Source organism: Nelumbo lutea, chromosome 7, assembly GCF_056320005.1.
Source record: "Nelumbo lutea isolate HS-2025 chromosome 7, American lotus-T2T, whole genome shotgun sequence".
In the NCBI taxonomy this organism is placed as follows: domain Eukaryota; kingdom Viridiplantae; phylum Streptophyta; class Magnoliopsida; order Proteales; family Nelumbonaceae; genus Nelumbo; species Nelumbo lutea.
In genome coordinates this window covers 5882877-5901307 of record NC_142690.1, presented here as the reverse complement: position 1 = coordinate 5901307, position 18431 = coordinate 5882877, and the positions used below count along the sequence as shown (strand labels likewise).

Genomic DNA, 18431 nt, shown 5'->3' with positions numbered 1-18431 from the left:
ACCTTTGATAAAGACAAGTTTCGATGGATCAGATCTAAAAAAATCTAGGTTTCTCAAATGCAGATGTGTTACTGTCTAGGGGCCCAAGTGGAAAACTCTAGGTAGAGTGCATCCATGAAGCCAAAGCAATGTAAGAAACAATATACACTCTTTAGAAAACATCTCCTGAACCGGTTCATTGAAAAAAAATATAAAGAAAAGGCATTCTTGAACCAACCCCGGGTTAGCACAATGAATACGTGGCAGAACTACAGGTCAAAAAATAGTCATGAGATAGCTTCGATCACTCTGCTCTGGTCAAGATCTTGTAGCTCTCCAAGCCATTGCAAAAGGCCAACATAAAGATTTTGACCAACTTTTTTCAATGGATGGCAGATTATGGCTTTTGGGGACTGTGGACACTGGAATATTTGAAAGAAGGTGTTGATCATCCAGCACATGGATGTCAACCATCTATTCTGAAAACCTTTTAAACCCAACTTTGTTCTTTAGAATTGCAATAAAAACGAGGACATCAAGAACAGAAATTTAATTGTCAATTTATTAGATCTCACATGGTTAAGGCCATGAGGCAATACTGAATACTGATCTTGTCTTAAGCTGTCCAGTAGACAGTGAAAAATGCCAACTACAGTCAATATTGCGTGTAACAATAAATAGCCTCTTCAAAAGAAGCAAAAACTCAACTGTTAGGCAGCAAGGCACTATGTCCTTGAAAAGTTTTGCTTGTACCCAATTGACATTGACCAGCAAGCCAAACCATTGCCCCATGCCTTGCAGGTACATCCCAAGCACCGAAAATTTTCAGTCTTTCAATGGTTAGCCTATAATTTTCTCAGGTCCTATGGTTCTGGATCTGATTCTAACAGTTCTTCCTCCAGTAGCCTCTGGCAAAAAAAGGGAGGCGGTGGAGAATCAACAGTTAAAGTACCTTCTAACACCCTTGCTACTTCCCCCATTGAAGGCCTTAACCGCTCATCAACTTGAATGCACCAAAATGCAATTCTCAACGCACGCTCAACCTCTTCTGGATCTACCACATCTTCAATTCTAGCATCCACAACAGTCTTTGCCCGTCCCTCTGCCCATTCCTTGTATGCCCATCCAGAAACATCTTCAACTCCCCGGCGCCCACTTGCCAATATAACCACCATCTCTCCAAAACTTGCTACATCTTCTGCAGCTCCACTACCAGAGGAGACCCCATTACAAAGCATTCTTAACCCGAATTCAGTCACCTTAGCCTCCAAGTCAACATCCAGAACCACATTTGTCCATTTCAAATTCCCATGGCTCACAAACTCCCTACATCCTGTATGCAAGTAAGACATGGCTCTTGCCACACCAATACATATTTCCATTCTCTTCTTCCAAGTCAGGCTCTTGTTGAGACTAGCTTCCTCCATCCACTTATCCACTGAGCCATTCTTTGCAAACTCATAGACCAAAAATTTTTGGCCAGACTCACAACAATATCCCTCCAACTTCACTAGGTTTTTATGGTGAATGCTGCTTATAACTGACACAGCACGCCTAAACTGCTGCTCTGATACAGCTGCTTTCAAGTCCTTGATTGCAACCGATTGGTTGTTTGGAAGCACACCCTTGAACATCTTTGCCCCAAGCCGGTGCTGGAAGTTCCCAGTCAGATCTTTGATTTCTGTGTAGGATAAAATTATCAAACCTCTTAAATCAGGATACATGTAAGCTAAAGTTGTGGTTTTCTTGATGGATTTTCTCCTTTTGAGGATACACAAGACAATGCCAAATTGAATTATAATGAATGCAGTAAGTGTTCCCATGGCTGCCCCAACTAAACATGGAATGCAGAGCCTGTGTGATCTTCTGAGCAGAGATGGTGGTGAAGATGGCAGGGTTGCAGGAAGATGCTTGGGCAAGACAGCAACTGGATCTAAACACACTTTGACAAAGGATATTGACATTACTGAGGGATGAACATAACCAGTAATATACGGGGTTTTCTTTACAAGGCATCGTGCGGTACCATCATTTACAATGGTCACAGATGTGCATTGAGGGTTCTCCAAGCATGAGTTTCTACATTGTTCTAAACTGGTTTTGGTGACTGTATCATTTGGGGGGTAGATACCATATAAGAAGGTGTGCTCAAGCATGAGCATAGTGGTACCAGATTCACACTTCTGTTTATATGGTGCCAAACATTTTGAATTGAAATCAGCCCCTGAGCCAAAAGGGCATTTGCAGTCAGTGATCCCTGCTGCTGTGAAAACACAGACACCATACAGACCACAGGTGGCAAAGACATCACAATGATTCTGGACAGCTTGCCATACCGACCGCCATGACCCTGATGCTTCAATCCATGAATACATCCGTAGATTTCCATCTATATCTAGTCTCAGAAATCGAAAACTCACCGAGGAATCGTTGTGATCTTCTCCAAACAGTGACCACACTGGTCTGGATTTTCTGTCAAGAAGTTGCAGGGCTCCACCAGAGGTGAGGGTGGCTTGAATAGCCGAAACAAAAGGACTCCCACCAGTCCAGTAATTGACATTGCTTTCCCATTTCAGTTTCAACTCGCCTGAGACATCCATGGAGAGACTGTAATAACTTGACACCGAGTTTCTGCTGGCAGCTCGGAGCGTTTGACCAACATATAGATTCTGGCCTGGGATAAGTGTATCCGATGGAGTCCCAAAACTTTGCCAGATAACATCTTCATCTCCATTCTGGATGATGAGATTTCCATTGTCAAGAAGGAATGCTGAAGAAACAGAGAAATGGCTGGTATTACTGGTCCAGACAGTGATTCCCTTTGAGGAATCAAAAAGAACAAGATCTCCGGTATGTGTAAGCTGGAGATAGGAATGACATCCTACAGAAACATCGCCTCCTGCAACCCAAACCATGGTTCGCTTGTTGATGGGAATAGAGTTTGAGTTGAACCGGATACCAGCGCTGTACAGGTTAGGCTGGTCAGAGTGGTTGAAGAACCCAAATGCAAAATCTCCATTTGGGGACACCCAATAATCATTTCCTGCAGCAAAGAGCTTGGAACCTAGAGGAATCTGTGAAGCTACAACAGAGAAAACCGAGAATCCAAGAAAGATGCAGACGAGGACAGGCATCTCAAGGAGATGGACAATCTGTCCAAGCATCTCTTAAGAGGCTTGGATATGCAGGCAACAAAAACATGTAAAACCTCTGCAGACGAATCGGGCAGACCAAAGAACTTGAAGCTTATAGCAATTCCGAGGTAGCTACAGTTGAATGATTTGCAGGTCTCGTGGCTTATCAGGCGCGTTCAAACATAAACAATTCAAGAAGGCAACCTAACAGCCATTTAGACCATGACTAAGATGAGAGGTTATACCCTGCAAAGAGAGTCAAAATCCAATGATAAATTGAAGAAGTGGCAGGTGAAGGGCACAGTTGATTAGAAATATTCCAACTCATTTCGGGGCCCGTTGAAGAACCAACATGAAATTAGATAAGTTTTACTTTCCAGAATTGACAGATAACAGATAAATAATGAAACATTTACACCTAAACAATTGAAAATCATCCAAGGAAGGAAAATGATTTTTTTTTGAGGTCAGAGAAACAAAGCAGATGTTGAATTGAGACTTTTTTTATCAAATGGGACCCAATTTACGCCAATTGTAGACACATTTGGCCAACGCAGATCGCTTCCAAACCTTCAAAGGAGAGAATGTAGAACGAGATTTTTCAGACGAATAGGCTGTAAAGATAGAGCATACTCGGATAGACAAGAGAGTAAATAAAGAGCATAAAAGAAAAATCAAACACCAAAGAAAACTGAGAACCAAATAGCTTAACCGCTCATGCACTGATGGATTCTCAACAGAAACTAGAGCTTTAAGACATTGACAGAGACGTGTTTTTAGGAAAGTAAACAGTTTTAGATAAAGAAACCTAAAACATCAAACCGGAAGCAAGTTACAGGGAGGGAAAAGAAGGAAAAATAAAACACCTTATCTTTGAACGAAGAGCGGTTAGAAACCAGACTTGAAACGTTATCCAAAAAAGCTGCCAAATTCAACAAACGTTTTGAAGTAAAGAATGAACGATAAGAACAACAGTTGCACAGTGCAGGTTCAAATGCAAAACAAACAACCTACCGGCACAGTACACGAAGCACGAAACCCTCGGGAGTCATGGATGAAAACAAAACCCTAGGTCGAAGAACCATTACTGCAAGCGCATTTCATTTTTGAATCAATTACTGTATAGTAAAAGCACAGATTCCAACGAAAATGTTTTAAAAAGGACAAAGAGAGCACTCGTGAGGTCTTACAGTACTCGGGTGTGAAGAAAAGCCAAGAAAGGTGGGGAGAAAAAAAGAAAAGAAATGTACTTCACAGAGAGACTCTGGCAACGAAGCAGGGAACCGCTGAGCTTCACTTTAATGGCAATGGCGCTGAAGCTCGGAGGAGAATTTCGGCAGATTGTTCTTTTATTTTTATTTTGAAAATCAAATATTTTTAGAAATCAGACGCGAGGCCCGATGGTCGGGGAGCACATGTACTAAAATGCTATTGGTTTGAATGGGATAACCACCAGGCCACGCCGCCGTTGTGATCCTATATGAAATGACATGAATACCCCTATTTTCTTCCATTTATAACAGGAATGCCCTTCCTGCTTTCTATTTGAAGAACGAAGACTGATAAAGTGAAAAACATTGAATGATTCCGTGGACTAGACTTCATTTCACCTCAGAATTCTAAATTAGACTGCAGAACTACAATAATTCAAAATTTTAAATAACTCCACCTATAATACTAATACTTTCTAATAAAATCAAGGTATAAATAGACTGCATTTCATCTGAGAATTCTGAATTACAACCCACAACAATTTTAAATTTTAAATAACTCCACCAATAACAACAATATCCGTGTTCTTGTACTAGCATCAATTCTAAACCGGCACCTACCCCAATTGCATAGTGGAGTTAAGATTTATTGAGGTGGACTGAACAATAAAAATCCCTAAAATCATTTGTCAAAAAGGCCTTTTTATTTAAGTACTAATGTTTTTCTTTTTCTTTTTTTTTTTTTTTACTTTTATCAAACCTAGTGTACAATATAAAAGATAAGAGAAGATAGGGTAAATTACAACGACCCCATTGTACTACCCGGTCAGTGCCAACTAACCCCTAAACTTTTATTTAGGCAGACTCTTTTGAACTTTCAATTTGTAACAAATAGCCTTGTGAAAGTTTCTTATTTAGATTCGAAAAATATTTTTATTCAACTGTTTAAAATCTTTTTAAATTTTCGTATTACCTTTTTCTTATGTATTGAACAATTTACGATTCAATTACTTTTTTAAATATAATATTGATTTCATTTGCTCTAATAGATCCTTAATTTTCAGCCAGATTCAATATTCAAATGAAATGGTAGAAGTTTGTTTTTGATAGAATATATAAATATAAAGTTTTGTTTGCTTTTCTTGATTTAGTGGAGAAAGGAGTGGATAATTTTTATATTTTAAGATGAAGAGAGACATTCATGATAGTGAAATTTTTAAAGGAAATTGTTTTTTTATTAGTGAAATGGTTCTTGTTCTTTTAGCTAATTTCGTTTGGAGAATGGAAGACAATTATAGGGTTTAAGAGAAAAGGGCAAAGAAGAGAATAAGTTCAAGTGAATTTTTTGGTAACTTAACACATTCTATCATCTCATTCAATACCAAGGCATTTGTCACAAAGCGAAAGTTCATGAGGGACTTTGTTGCAAATGAAAGCTCAGGGAGGGTAACTATCACTAATCTTGAATCTGAAAGTGGGCACACTTGATAACTTTAACTTTGTACAATGGTAAAATTTTGGGCTAGAAAGCATGAGAATGTGGGTTTGAATATGAAAGCAGCATTTTGTGTAAAAATAAATGCCAACAACCTAGATAGTTAGGGCCAACATTTGGTAATTATCTTTTTTTTTTTCAGTCATAAATAAAAAAAAAGAATTTATGCATTTATTGGTTTTTTCGCCCTTAATACATTGAATTTGAATGGACAAACTAAACCCAACATGCACAACCCCCGTGCATTTGGAGCATATCCCATACTTGTCATGGGGAGAGATGTTCCAAATGCACGGGGGATGTGCGTGTGGGGCACCCCATCTGAGGAGCCCATTCGAACTCCCGCACACCTACTTCTGGAACCTTTTCTTTCTCTCCTATCCCTTGTAACCTTTTTCTTGGTTTAAAATGTTTAGCACATGTTACATGCGTTGTTATGAAAGAGGTCAATTATGTTGGAAACCCCTTGAATGAATTAAGCAAATAAAAATAAATAACCGGCTATTAAATGAAGATTAAATGATTTGAGAGGTCGGTTGGGATGTCATTATCGACTTAAACAATTCATCAAAATTTGCTTGACATCGTTTAGCTCATAATTAATACCTTCTACTGTTTATTTTTATGGGCTCTCAATGAATTCAGAAGGAAAATGTTTAACCCATGGTTCAAAGTATCATATAGCATGACAACTAGTACGTTAGCTGGTTTGTTCTGGTAGAGATGCAGATTCAATTCCCACTACCCGCAACTTTGGAGAGGGGGGCTATTAGTGTGATGTTGGGCTACTCAATGGCCTCTATGGGTTTCAGGCTTATTTTCAGGGGTTTTATAGTTATAATCCATCTCAGAAATCTTAGACCCACCATACAGGTGGGATGAATCCTCACCGTGGATTGATGCTAAACCCATGGGCAGGATGCGATTTATAGGGGGTTACTAGTAGCCTAGGAGAGGGCTGTAATTTCAGATTTCTGAGGTGGACTGCATTCTACTTATCCCTAATTTTTCAAATACCCAAAAAAAAAAGGTATCATATGGTACAATTACAATATATATCAGTTTGCACGGTCACCAAAATGCTATATAGTATGATTTAGAGAGTTTTTACATGTTAAACATTAGAACCCCTCTCAACATATTTATCTTTAAAATACTGGACTGAAAATTTAAGAAACACTGTTTTAAATGCTATATATGATTTTTGTGTATCGTGAGTATTGATACTTTCATCCATGGTTTAAACCCCTGCTATTCTTTTACTTATACATAAAGAGAGCGAAAATGTCACTCATTTGTTAAAAACTGAAAAAAGTAAAGGACTTGAGGGATTGCAAGATTTCAATGGAAGTCTCAAATCAGGTTGGTTTCAGCTTGATGTAGTTCCAATACAATTGGTGGTATTGTTTAAAGAACTAAACTTATAGGGAAGGATTTGGGCACCCCACGATTTGATTACCAGGGAACCCCAGATGGAATCATAGTTAAAAGGTTATGGGCATAATGGAGACACGATCCAGAATTAGGGGGACCCTTCTTTATCAAAAATGAAGGGCACAAAGAAAAAAAAAAGTGAAAAACATAAAGTAGTCCGAAAAGGCAAAAAGGCAAGCTTTTTATTCACCTTGCAATTCGCAACCCAACAGGGTAATTAATGCCTTCAAAAAAAGGTAATTAATCAGGTGTCAGCTTTGAATCAAGGAAAAGAAATCCAACCTCAATTCCTCATTCAACATAAAAATTTAATCAGAATTTGAAACTTCAATGGCCGGCTTTACAAAGAGCAGCACCCATGCACAGTTCAAACCACGAGAAGAGACCTAGGCCACATATATGAAATCTGAAACTTCTCCCCATTGGCAAATTCAGACTTGCTACCTACCATATCAAGCACCAAAGTCAAGCTTATTGAACCGCTGAGCCAGAACGTTTTTTGTTGAGACTTGAGACTATTAGGGAATCTGAGACAGGATTCTGTTTACGTGAGGGAACCCTTTTGTGAGAGACCCCACCATCAGATTTATGCCCAAAGTCATTTTCCTTCTTGACTTTTGTCAAGATCTGAAAGAAGAGGTGCAATGCAACCGTTGGTTTAGACTTTGGAGAGAAATCTAACAAGAATGCCCTCTACAGACCCTTGGTTTGGAGACTTGATATTGCTTTACTGCCTTCACAACCATGCCCGCCCCACCACTCTCCAGGCCATCAGCAATCCGTAGCCAACGGTTTCGGATGTGACTCGGCATCTCTGGGCACGAATGCAACTCAGGCCTGGTGCTCCCACATGGACTGTCGCTCCAAACGCAGTCATAGGATTCCCTAATTTGGACCCCTTTTATCTCACTTTGTACTGGCATGCATCTCTCCTCCGTGCTTCCAACACTAACCAGACGATGGGAAAACGACACCTCAGAAATTACAGAGGGGACCTCTCCCAAGGGCATGTAGGGAGGGTGAGAGGGTAACAAGCCTCTCTACCGTATTAAAATACCATGCTTTATGTTACAAAAGCGTCCAGAATACACAAATGGATTAAGCTTTTTGAATAAATACCTGAATGATTCATGGCCCACTGCACTACAAGAGATGATGTTCGGTGGCCTTTAGGACATCATCATTATTACGACAAGCAACAAACGCAAGTGATATACAGATATATATATATATGAACAAATTACTGTCATTTAAAGTTTTAAAGGCTCTGATTTGATCAATGAAGGGCCCTCACGATGGAATTGGAAGGAAACAAATCTATTTGATGGTTCAATAAGCGCCACTCATTTGACTCTCCAGACCCAAAAAAAAAATGTCAACAAAGAGCTGCCACGAATTGGAATAATTGCCAGATGCCCAGATCCTTAGAAGCTAGCCAAGTTCTGTATAACTTCCTTCTGATGATAGATTTCCTAATGGTTTTGATACAGGAGTCAGTTAACAGACATAGAATGACAGAAATTGCCCCCACAGACCATCCTTAGTGGGGACTTTGTGGGGTATCAAAGCTGTAATGAACCTGAAACAAAATGGAAATTAAATGACGGCAATTGGCATGGGCACCCATTAACGAGAATAATGCACAAACACGATCAAGGCACTTGTAGAAATAAGAACAGCTGTATTTTGGGTTTTGGGGTCTGGCCAAGGGGGCCCAAAACAAAGACCAGTGCTGAACCCAAGAAGGATTTGAGCTTTGACTTTGACAACCCAAATAAGAAATCCTTTTCTATGGGTGTTTCTGCATTTTTATGATTTTATCCAACTACACCATAAGAGAAAAAAATCCATCCAAAAGAACCACTCTCCCTACAATTCACATAGCATTATCAATTATCCAAGTGTGCCTTATTTGAAAGAACGCTTACCGTTCAGACCTCCCTGTGACCCTGTTTACAGTGAAAGAAATGAGACAAAGCTTCATGATTCAAGCATAAATTAAATAAACAACAGTTTTGGTGGCATAGCCAAAAGAAGAGTGAAAACAGTGCAACCTACTAGAGACTAGATGCTGTATATGATTCCCAGACTCTTCTATGAGCAGCTTGCCTAAGTCCTGTATTGGGAGTTGACACCACATGCTGGGTATCAAACCAGCCTTCGCCTTCATCCAAAAACATGCTAACTAGCAATTTGCTTGCTCTTCACACTAATCCCATGTCTGTGCTCAGATTGAGAACACTCATTTTAAACATAACTAGTGTCAGGCTATTTTCCTACATGATAACGTTTGCCAGGCTGAATTGAAAGATGGTCTCATGACAGTTATCACCTAACTTAGGGGATGAAAGATGGTCTCATGACAGTCAGGCCATGGCTAACTTCTGTTTTAAGTGTTCATAAACTTTATAAACAACAATCCCCTTAAACTAGGGTTCCGAGCATGATAGAACACAGTGTCATCTTGCAAACAGTTCCATCATACATTAACAATCACATCCATCATATCTTGCTGCCATTAACATATAATATTAGTATTAATGAAGATTTCATTTTAGTTTCATGCAATTTTCATCCCATAATGCCACCTTGATCAACAAATATAATGGTAACTTGGCAACGTTAAAAGTATCAAACACCGTGCAACCACATAATGAGAGAAATTGACTCAACTCTTTTTGGTTTTACTTAACATTCCAAAAAAGACCAGCACAGAAAATGAACCATAGCAACATTATAACCACACACACACACACACACACAATAGTTGACTTCATCCATGTCAAAGGGAAAAATGCACGACCTTGTCTGTCTAATCAAACTCGTACAATTTGCTATGTTTCAAGTGTGACAGGTAGAGGTTAAAAACATAGTGAAATTTAAAGAATGTGGCTGAAAATTTAGGATACTCAACTAGGTTTGCAATGAACCAAGAAGGGGTTAATGGATAAAACAGGGACTGACATCAAACAAGGCTCAATGTAGAATACTGAAAAATTTAAAAAAAAAAAAACAGAATCCCTAATTAAAATTAATGGATTATGGAAAGTTTGTTTCTATGTAACTCAACAACCATTAAAATTTAGTGGAGGCCTTGAGTGTGATGTTGAGATTGGGAGAACATAATTTCATTGAGAGCTTCTAGTCTGGTAGAGATGGACTAGCAATTACCTACTTACAATATGTGAAGGACTGTCAGGATTAAAGGTGAATTTGTATAAAGTGTTATGATTGGAGTGGGAGATTTAGATGGGGAGTTTCTTGAATAGTGTGCCATTACAACGGGTTGCAAAGTTAGAAATTTTCCTTTTTACATATTTGGGTATTCCTATTGGTGCTAAGGCTCCAGCTCTTTCAATTTGGCAACAAGTGTTGGACAAATTGGAGAAACAGTTAGCTACATGAAAGTGTAGGCATTTGCCTTTTGGTGGTAGGATGACACTTAGTAAGACTGCACTTTTTATTTATCAGGACTTATTAAGAGTGCTCTTGCAAGTTTGTTGTTATACTTTTTTCTCAATACCAAAAGTGCCAGTAAAAGTAGCAGATCAAATAGAGAATTCAGGGAAATTTCCTCTAGGAAGGTGGGGAAGAGAAGCGCCATTTGGTGAAGTAAAGTTGGATTTGTAGACTTGTAGAGCAAAGTTGGGTGAATTGGGGATTCAAGGAAAAGGAATTGTTGGTAAAATGGTTATGGGATTTGGAAAAGAAAAAGAGAGTGGTAGCATGCAAATATGAGGTGAAGTTTGAGTGGGAAACTAGAGAGGTATAGGCTTGTTATGTATAGAAAGGAATAATGAAATTTTATGAGGAACTTGCTTCATACATGGAGTTGTTTGTGGTGGGAGATGGGATAAGAGTGAGATTTTGCGAAGATGAGTGATTTGGAAAGGTATGTGTCTGTGATATATGCCCATGGCTTTATATGCTGAGCACAAAAGATATCCTGACTGCTGGTTAGCCAATGCTTTGAAAAGAGGGGTGAACAAATTATGTTAGTCCATAACTTGCATATCCATTGCTGGACAGGGAGGTGGAAGGGCACGCATATTGCATTATGCTAATACTGAGGTTGGAGGATATGAAAACTGAATCTAATGTGTTGTGTCAAATGCTAGGTGGTAGAATGGTAGAAAGAATGTAACAATGCAAAGTTTTCTCTTAAATCTGTTTTTAAGCTATATCTAAAAATTAGATAGAAAGATCCAATGTAAATGGAATTTGGGGAAACCTAATACCACCTTTGGTAAAGGCATTTGTATGGTTGCTCACATCAGGCAGCATCTTAACAGTAGATCATTTGAAGCTTAGAGGCCTTTAGTTGATGAACAAGTGTATTTTGTGCAAGGAAGAATGTGAAACATCTTTTCATTCACTGAAGATAAAATTTTATTCAACTGAAGCAGGGGAGATCCTTTTTCCATGGCCAAGATCGGGCTTTTATTTTCAATAAAAGTTTCTTTTGCTTTTACTATATGAAGAATGGAATCAAAATTTTCTTTTCATCATCATCATCATCTAGGTCTTATCCCAACTATATGGGGTCAGCTACATAAATCCTGTTTTGCCAATCCGTTCTATTTAAAGCCATATCAACTTTTAAAATATTAGCGCTTAAATCTTTTCTTACTACTTCTACCCATGTCCTTTTTGGTCCACCCCAAGTTCTTCTAGCCCTTCAATGTGTAACAAATCACTTCTTCTAACAGGCGCAGTTGGTGGTCTTCTATGGACATGCCCAAACCATCTTAGTCTACTCTTAGAAATGACCTTATGCATGCTGTCAATTAGACTTATGGGTCTAAAATCCTTCGGGTGAATTGCCTCTGCCTTTTTAGGTATCAAGGCTATGAAGGTAGCATTGGCACCAGAGTTAATTTTACCTCACTCAAAAAATTCTGAAAACACCTCCAATATATCACCACCTATGATGTCCCAACAATCTTGTAAAAAGGCCATCATGAAGCCATCTGGACCCAGGGCTTTCCATCAAGAACACTGCATCTTTTATTTCTCGAATTTCAAAAGTTCTTTCTAATTCATCCAACAATACTCTATTTCCTGCTTGCCAATCAAAATCCAGAATGTCCTCCCTCCTACTTTGGCTGTTAAAAATGGTTTTAAAATGCTCCACAAAGCCTCTTACTATCTCTTCAAGCCTCTTACTATCTCTTCTTCTCTTGTAACCAATTCTTTATTCCATTCCAATCTCTCCAGTGTTCTTCCTCTTCCTTTCAATTGCTAGGGAGTGAAAGAATTTAGTGCTCCCGTCACCCTCCTTTAACCATTTAAACCCGGATTTTTGTTTCCAACTCACCTCCTCGTTTCTGATTGATTTCCTCCAATTCCTGTTTCAATTTCCATCCTTCTTCCCTCTCCTCTATCCTCAGCCCTCTCTCTGCTTCACCTACATCAATTTCTTGAATCCTTTTAGAAATATATTCCTTTCTTTCTTCCACTCACCCAAACTCCTCTTTGTTCCAAACTTTTATCCTGGCAAACAAAAGTTGTAATTTTTTTTTTTAAATCTATATTCTTTCCACCTGAAAGCCACCTGGTCTTCCTCCCACCATTCTTGTATCTTCTTTATAAAGTCAGGGTGAAGCAACCACATATTCTCAAAACGAAAAGGGCAAGGTCCCCTCCTAACTTTTCTTGGGAAATTCTAATTGGGCAATGGTCTGAAGTAGGTCTAGGAAGAGCCCTTACTGCCAAATCCCTCCATGCAGTCTCCCAATCTGAGGAAAACAAAAATCTATCAAGTTTACAACACAAAGGTTCTTCTTGAAAGTTGGACCACGTGAAATTTGCTTGCAACAATGGGCAGCCCTGTCAACTCAAAGGATTCCACAAAAGGGTTCAACTTTCTCATACTAGAGGTAATCCTATGGTTGGGGTTAGTTGTTTCATTAATGAACATAATGACATTAAAATCACCCCCCAAACACCAAGGACCATTCCACAAACCCCTAATAGCTGCTAGTTCCTCCCAAAATTCTTCCCTTTCCCCTATATGAATTAGGTCCATAGACATTGGTTAATGCCCATTCCAATCCATCCTCTTTCCTCCTTAATTTAGTTGTTACTGTAAAATTACCAATTAGCTCTTCAATACAATCCATCTCCTCCGTCTTCCAAATTGTGATGATGACTCCTGAAGCTCCCAAAGATTGTGCAAAGGTCCAACTTAAGCCTCTAGCCAACCACATACTCCTTACCCACTTCCTATCCACCTCTGTCAACTTCAATTCTTGGATTAGCACAATACTCGGTTTCTCTTTCCTAAAAACTTCCCTAATCACCCTTCTTTTTCTTAAGCTTCCCAAACCTCTTGCATTCCAACTGGTTATCTTCATAAGGAAATGACTTAGATAGACCCAATAGTCTTTCCATAACTTAACCCATCCTTCTCTCTTCTCTCTGTACCTCCTTTTTCATAACCCACTCCCCACCTAAGTCGCTCTACCTCAGTCATCTTCTTTCTCTTCTTTTCTATCTCTCCCTCCTTCCTATTAGGACTTTTCTCTTGATCCATAACTGAGTCTTTCTTCTAGTGCTTTTTTCTATTACTACTCTTTGGTTTTTTAGCTCCAAAAAGATTTTTGCTGCCCCTTTTCTCCTTTTCCCACTCCTGGAGGTCTAGGTTAACACCTTTCTCTTCCTCTCCACATCTAACTGAAAGATCTGACATTATTAGCTCCCAAATTCTTTCCCCCTTCCTCCTTAGGATCTTTGGCACCTTCAACCTCCCCTAAAACTTCAATTACTTCCACCAAAACACTAGGATTGGCAGCTTCTAGAGAGTGGAGACACCTGCAGGCTGTACAGCACCAGTGAAAGGGAAGGTGGTAAAGTTATCTTGTACACAAAAAGGAGAAAAAGAATTTGACCTGCCATACCAGTCCCAGAGGAACCTGCAAAGAGATCAAGACCAGAAGACTTTTGGGCAGGAGGGGTTTTATTGGGCATGGTCTCCTCCAAACCAACCTTCTTCGCGCTAATTGGGGAAGGGGGAGTAGCTGCAGATTTGCTTACTAAGTGGGGAGACAATGTAATCAAATGACAGTTGTCCTTGCCTTGACTCTGTATTTGGAAAGGAATTGCTTCTCATTTGGTGGAGGTATTCTCCTTTCTCCTTTCTCAGGGGAGAAACTTGCAAAACACAGCTCTTCCGAGTTTCCAAAGACTTGTTGGAAGAAGCCGGTGAAGATTCAAAGAGCAACTTTGTTCCCAAGTCTAAAACCGCCATTGATCTTTTTCTGCCTTTGTTGTCCAAACTACCGATGTTGAACTCACTGTAATCTTTCTCGATGGATCTTTCCCCTTCGCAACTCATCCAGTCTAAATCAAACTCGTCTTCATCTCCCTTTTGCCGGTCATATCTTGGGTTTGGGCGATCTGGACTGGTTGAATAGGAGACCAGCCTCAGTCTCCAGGCAAGCCATGTCATAGCTGTTTCAGTTGGGATGGCTTTCTTCGACAGTGGAGGAGAGAGGGACAATGATACACCTAAATTAGTGTCCAGAAGCTTGTCTCCCTTTCTAATCACACAAGTATTTAAAAACTCATGTGGCCTTTCCTCTACCACCGGCCCACTTGTATTAGTGGCCCTCTTTTCTACACCTAACAGAAAAGGCCCACTTGAAGGCCCAGCAGAAACTTTAGTTAAGTCTTGTTTAGGCCCAATCGATGGCCCACAAACATTTTTGTTTAGGCCCTACGGATAACTTCATTCCTAATCATATCCTTTCTAGTTTTTTCCACTCATCCATCTTAGTATTTGTATTTCTACATATTTGTTTTCAGGACATGTTTCTTGATTGCCCAACACTCTACTCCATACAACACTGCCGGCCTTACAACTGTTTTATAGAATTTTCCTTTTAACCTAAGTAATATACGCCTATCACATAAGTCTAAATGCACCCCTCCATTTTGCCCATCCTGCTCTAATTCTTTGGATGACATCCCCCTTAATCTCTCCCTTGTTATGGATTACTGAACCAAGGTGCTGAAAATGGTCACATTGAGTTATCTCTTGGTCTCCAATCCTAAATGTGTCTTGATTTACACTCATGTTATTACTAAATTTACATGTCATATACTCTATTTTAGTCCTACGTATTTTAAAACCTCTTGTTTCTAAGGCATTTGTCCATAAGCTTAAGCATTGTTTGGATAGACTTTTATAGAAGTACCTTTTTAAAAGTCTACCCAAACAACACCTTAATTTTGCATTTAATTCTTCATTAATTTCATCAATTAAAACAATGCCACCCACAAACAACATGTACCATGGAACTTCCACCTGAATATATTCAGTCAGTTCATCTATGATTAGTGCAAATAAATAAGGGCTAAGTGCCGAACCCTGGTAAAGACCCATTGTAACTGTAAAATCTGAAGTTTCTCCCACTAGTGTTCTAACATTTGTTGTTGCCCCCTCATCAAAATTTTCTTTTTATTAATCTAACTTCCATCAAATCTACTCAATGATTAAAATGAGACAAGAGTTTGGGATATCACTCTATGATCTATTTAAGAAGGAAATGACTGGGTTTTCAACCCCAAAGGGAGGTCACATGAAGCCTTGATTGATCCAATTTCCATCAGATCTGCTAGCTGGATTACAACAAGACAAGAACTTGCATTCTTATCCACTGATGATATCATAAAGATATGGAAAGCAATGGGCTCCTCTTCTTTAGGAAGGGAGTTTAAGCATAATTTAGTTGATTGAAATACTGTAGGTTCCTAACTCTCATTACTAGACAAATGTGGTGGGGATTTAATAAAGAACCATAAACCTTGTAAAAAGCATCATTGTTGCAAAAATGGCACTAGAAATAGGGGGTGGGTATCCTGAAGAAGCCAATGTATCACATGCGTGTGTCGTATGGAAGGGAACTCAAAGGGCATGTTATTCTTTTATGAAAGGTACAAAGTGAGAGAGGGCTCAAGAATCAGCTTCTGTCAGGATGCCACAGTACAACAAGAGGCCTCTGGCGGAGTTTTTCCCAGAATTTCTGTAGCAGCTGATTAATCATGATGCAGTGATAAGGGATAACTACAAATATAGACCTACATTTCAGACAACCTAAATAATTGGGATATGGAATTCCTTGCAGCTCTTCTAACAAAGAACCCGAACAAATTTGCCTATACTGTTAGAAAGAGATAGCAAACTTTAGGCATTGGATCCTAATGACATATTTTCAGTTATCATTTCTGTGGAAACTAGAAGGAAGTTCCTAACCCACCAGATTTGGGGCCCATGGGTTCCCTCTAAATCATCTTCATGATGTTACAGTATGTTAACGATGCCTTGTTTTCCCTCCCAGCAGAACCAAACCAACTGCATCAGAATATTAGTATAGTTTGAAGTGTGATCAGGACTGAAGGTGAATCTGAGCAAAAGTGAGATTATTCCAGTAGAAAAAGCACAAAACATTGAAGAGTTGGCAGAAATTCTTGGATGCAAAATGGGAAGTCTTCCCTTTTCATATTTGGGGCTTCCTGTGGGTGCTAGGTGTACAACAAGAATGTCAGGAAAGCTAGAAACTTGGAACTGCAAATGCCTTTCAGCTGGGGCCAAAAAAAAAAACCTCTACTGAAGAGAACTCTATCACAACTACCCATTTTCTTCCTATCATTATTCCCAATCCCAACAGAAATTGCAGAGAAGCTGGAGAAAATCCAAAGAGATTTCCTTTGGGGAGGGTGACAGGAAAGAATTCATTTGGTGCAATGGGACCGTGTGTTTATCTGAAGCAAAGGGTGGGTTGTGGATAAAGAAATTGAAGGAACCGGATGCTGCTTTACTTGCAAAACGGTTCTGTGAGATTCAACTCACAGCCCCATCTATTATTGAGACTTTTTTTTTAATAATCAACAGAAAACATTGATTAAAGAGAGAAATAAATAAGAGATACAAGCAAAGAGCTCAAAGCAATAAGCAAGTCACAACAGCCCAAAACACAAGGGAAAAAAAGAGAGAAAGAGCAATAAAAGAAAGAATGATCTTACAAATAACAGCCTAGCCCTGGGCATTCCCAGTCCAAATTATATCTGCCTACCCTGCTTCTTGCTGACAGATCAGCTAGCATATTGGCACTCCTAGGAACCCAGTTGAATAAAGCATTCAAAGAGGCATCTAAAGAGTGAGCCAAGCTCACAATGATCCTAACTGCCAAGGAGAACAGTCTTGAGAATTCATCCACCAAGTGATTGTTTTGATGGTCCCCTTCTACTTCTACATTCATCAAGCCCTGTTGCAAACTCAATTTTAGTCCTTGTAGTAAGCCCAGTAGCTCAACTCTTAAACAATTTCCATACCCCGAGGCCTGATGGACCAAAGTAACTGAGTAAAATGTTACCTCCGACATCCTTCACCACTCCCCCAACTCCAGATTCCCCAGGGTTCCCCAAACAGCACCCATCAAAATTTAGTTTGCTGCAGGGGACCACTTCTCTCAACAGGTCATTCATACTAACACCATTAAATTCTTTACATAGCAATGCCCAATGTGCAATCCTTATCATTGTGACTTCAATCACTTCATCCACCTGTTTATGTTTTTCATTAAAGATTCTAGCATCCTCTTATTTCAAAGACCCCATAGCCCCCCCACCCACCCACCCACACACACAATGAGACTATTGAAGTTAGAAAGCTCAATTGGAACCCAGGTATCTTGGTGCTCACCAGGTAGATTCTCAGACGACTCCTGGAAACTAAAAGGACTAATTAAAAAGGAAACTATGTAGTACTACTAATGCTGAAGTGTCATGGTGTATTTGGAAGGAGAGGAACCAGAGAATATTTCAAAATCGAAACTGTTCAGTGGAAGAATTGATCAAAAAAATAAAGGGTTCCATACAACACTCTTGATGACCGCTACAGATCAGTTCAGCAATATTTCCCATCAAAGCTATTTTGACCCTGCCAATCTGTTTTTGTAATTTAGGCAGGCAGGTCTAAAGCAGAGTGGCTATACTTTGTAAAATGACTTTTCTATATGAGCATACTTGTACATTCTCACTCAATGAATGAATACAATACTTTACCCTTCTATAAAATAATAATAATGATGATGATGATGATAAATTCCTGACTCTAAACCAACTTGACAGAAGGGATATGTAGGCGGAACTTCCATGTCATATATGCAGTAAGGT

The 18431-nt window shown here is 39.3% G+C and overlaps 1 protein-coding gene across 2 annotated transcripts; it reads right to left on the bottom strand.

The window, feature by feature from the left end:
- Positions 1 to 514: 514 nt before the first annotated feature.
- Positions 515 to 4437, bottom strand: LOC148844827 (G-type lectin S-receptor-like serine/threonine-protein kinase SD3-1). 2 transcript variants are annotated; one of them, XM_088953774.1, is made up of 3 exons: positions 4304 to 4437; positions 4128 to 4200; positions 515 to 3359 (listed from the first exon to the last, which is right to left on the bottom strand). In XM_088953774.1, the coding sequence occupies exon 3, from the start codon at positions 3141 to 3143 to the stop codon at positions 843 to 845; it is 2301 nt and encodes a 766-aa protein (XP_088809900.1). In that variant the 5' UTR covers positions 3144 to 3359; positions 4128 to 4200; positions 4304 to 4437; the 3' UTR covers positions 515 to 842. The 2 variants fall into 2 exon arrangements, with proteins under 2 accessions (XP_088809900.1, XP_088809901.1); XM_088953775.1 differs by lacking the exons at positions 4128 to 4200; positions 4304 to 4437 and adding an exon at positions 3980 to 4077.
- Between the last annotated feature and the right edge of the window lie 13994 nt (positions 4438 to 18431).

Excerpts from the sequence above, each read along its gene's own strand:
- LOC148844827 (XM_088953774.1), bottom strand. The coding sequence starts at position 3,143 with ATGCTTGGACAGATTGTCCATCTCCTTGAGATGCCTGTCCTCGTCTGC.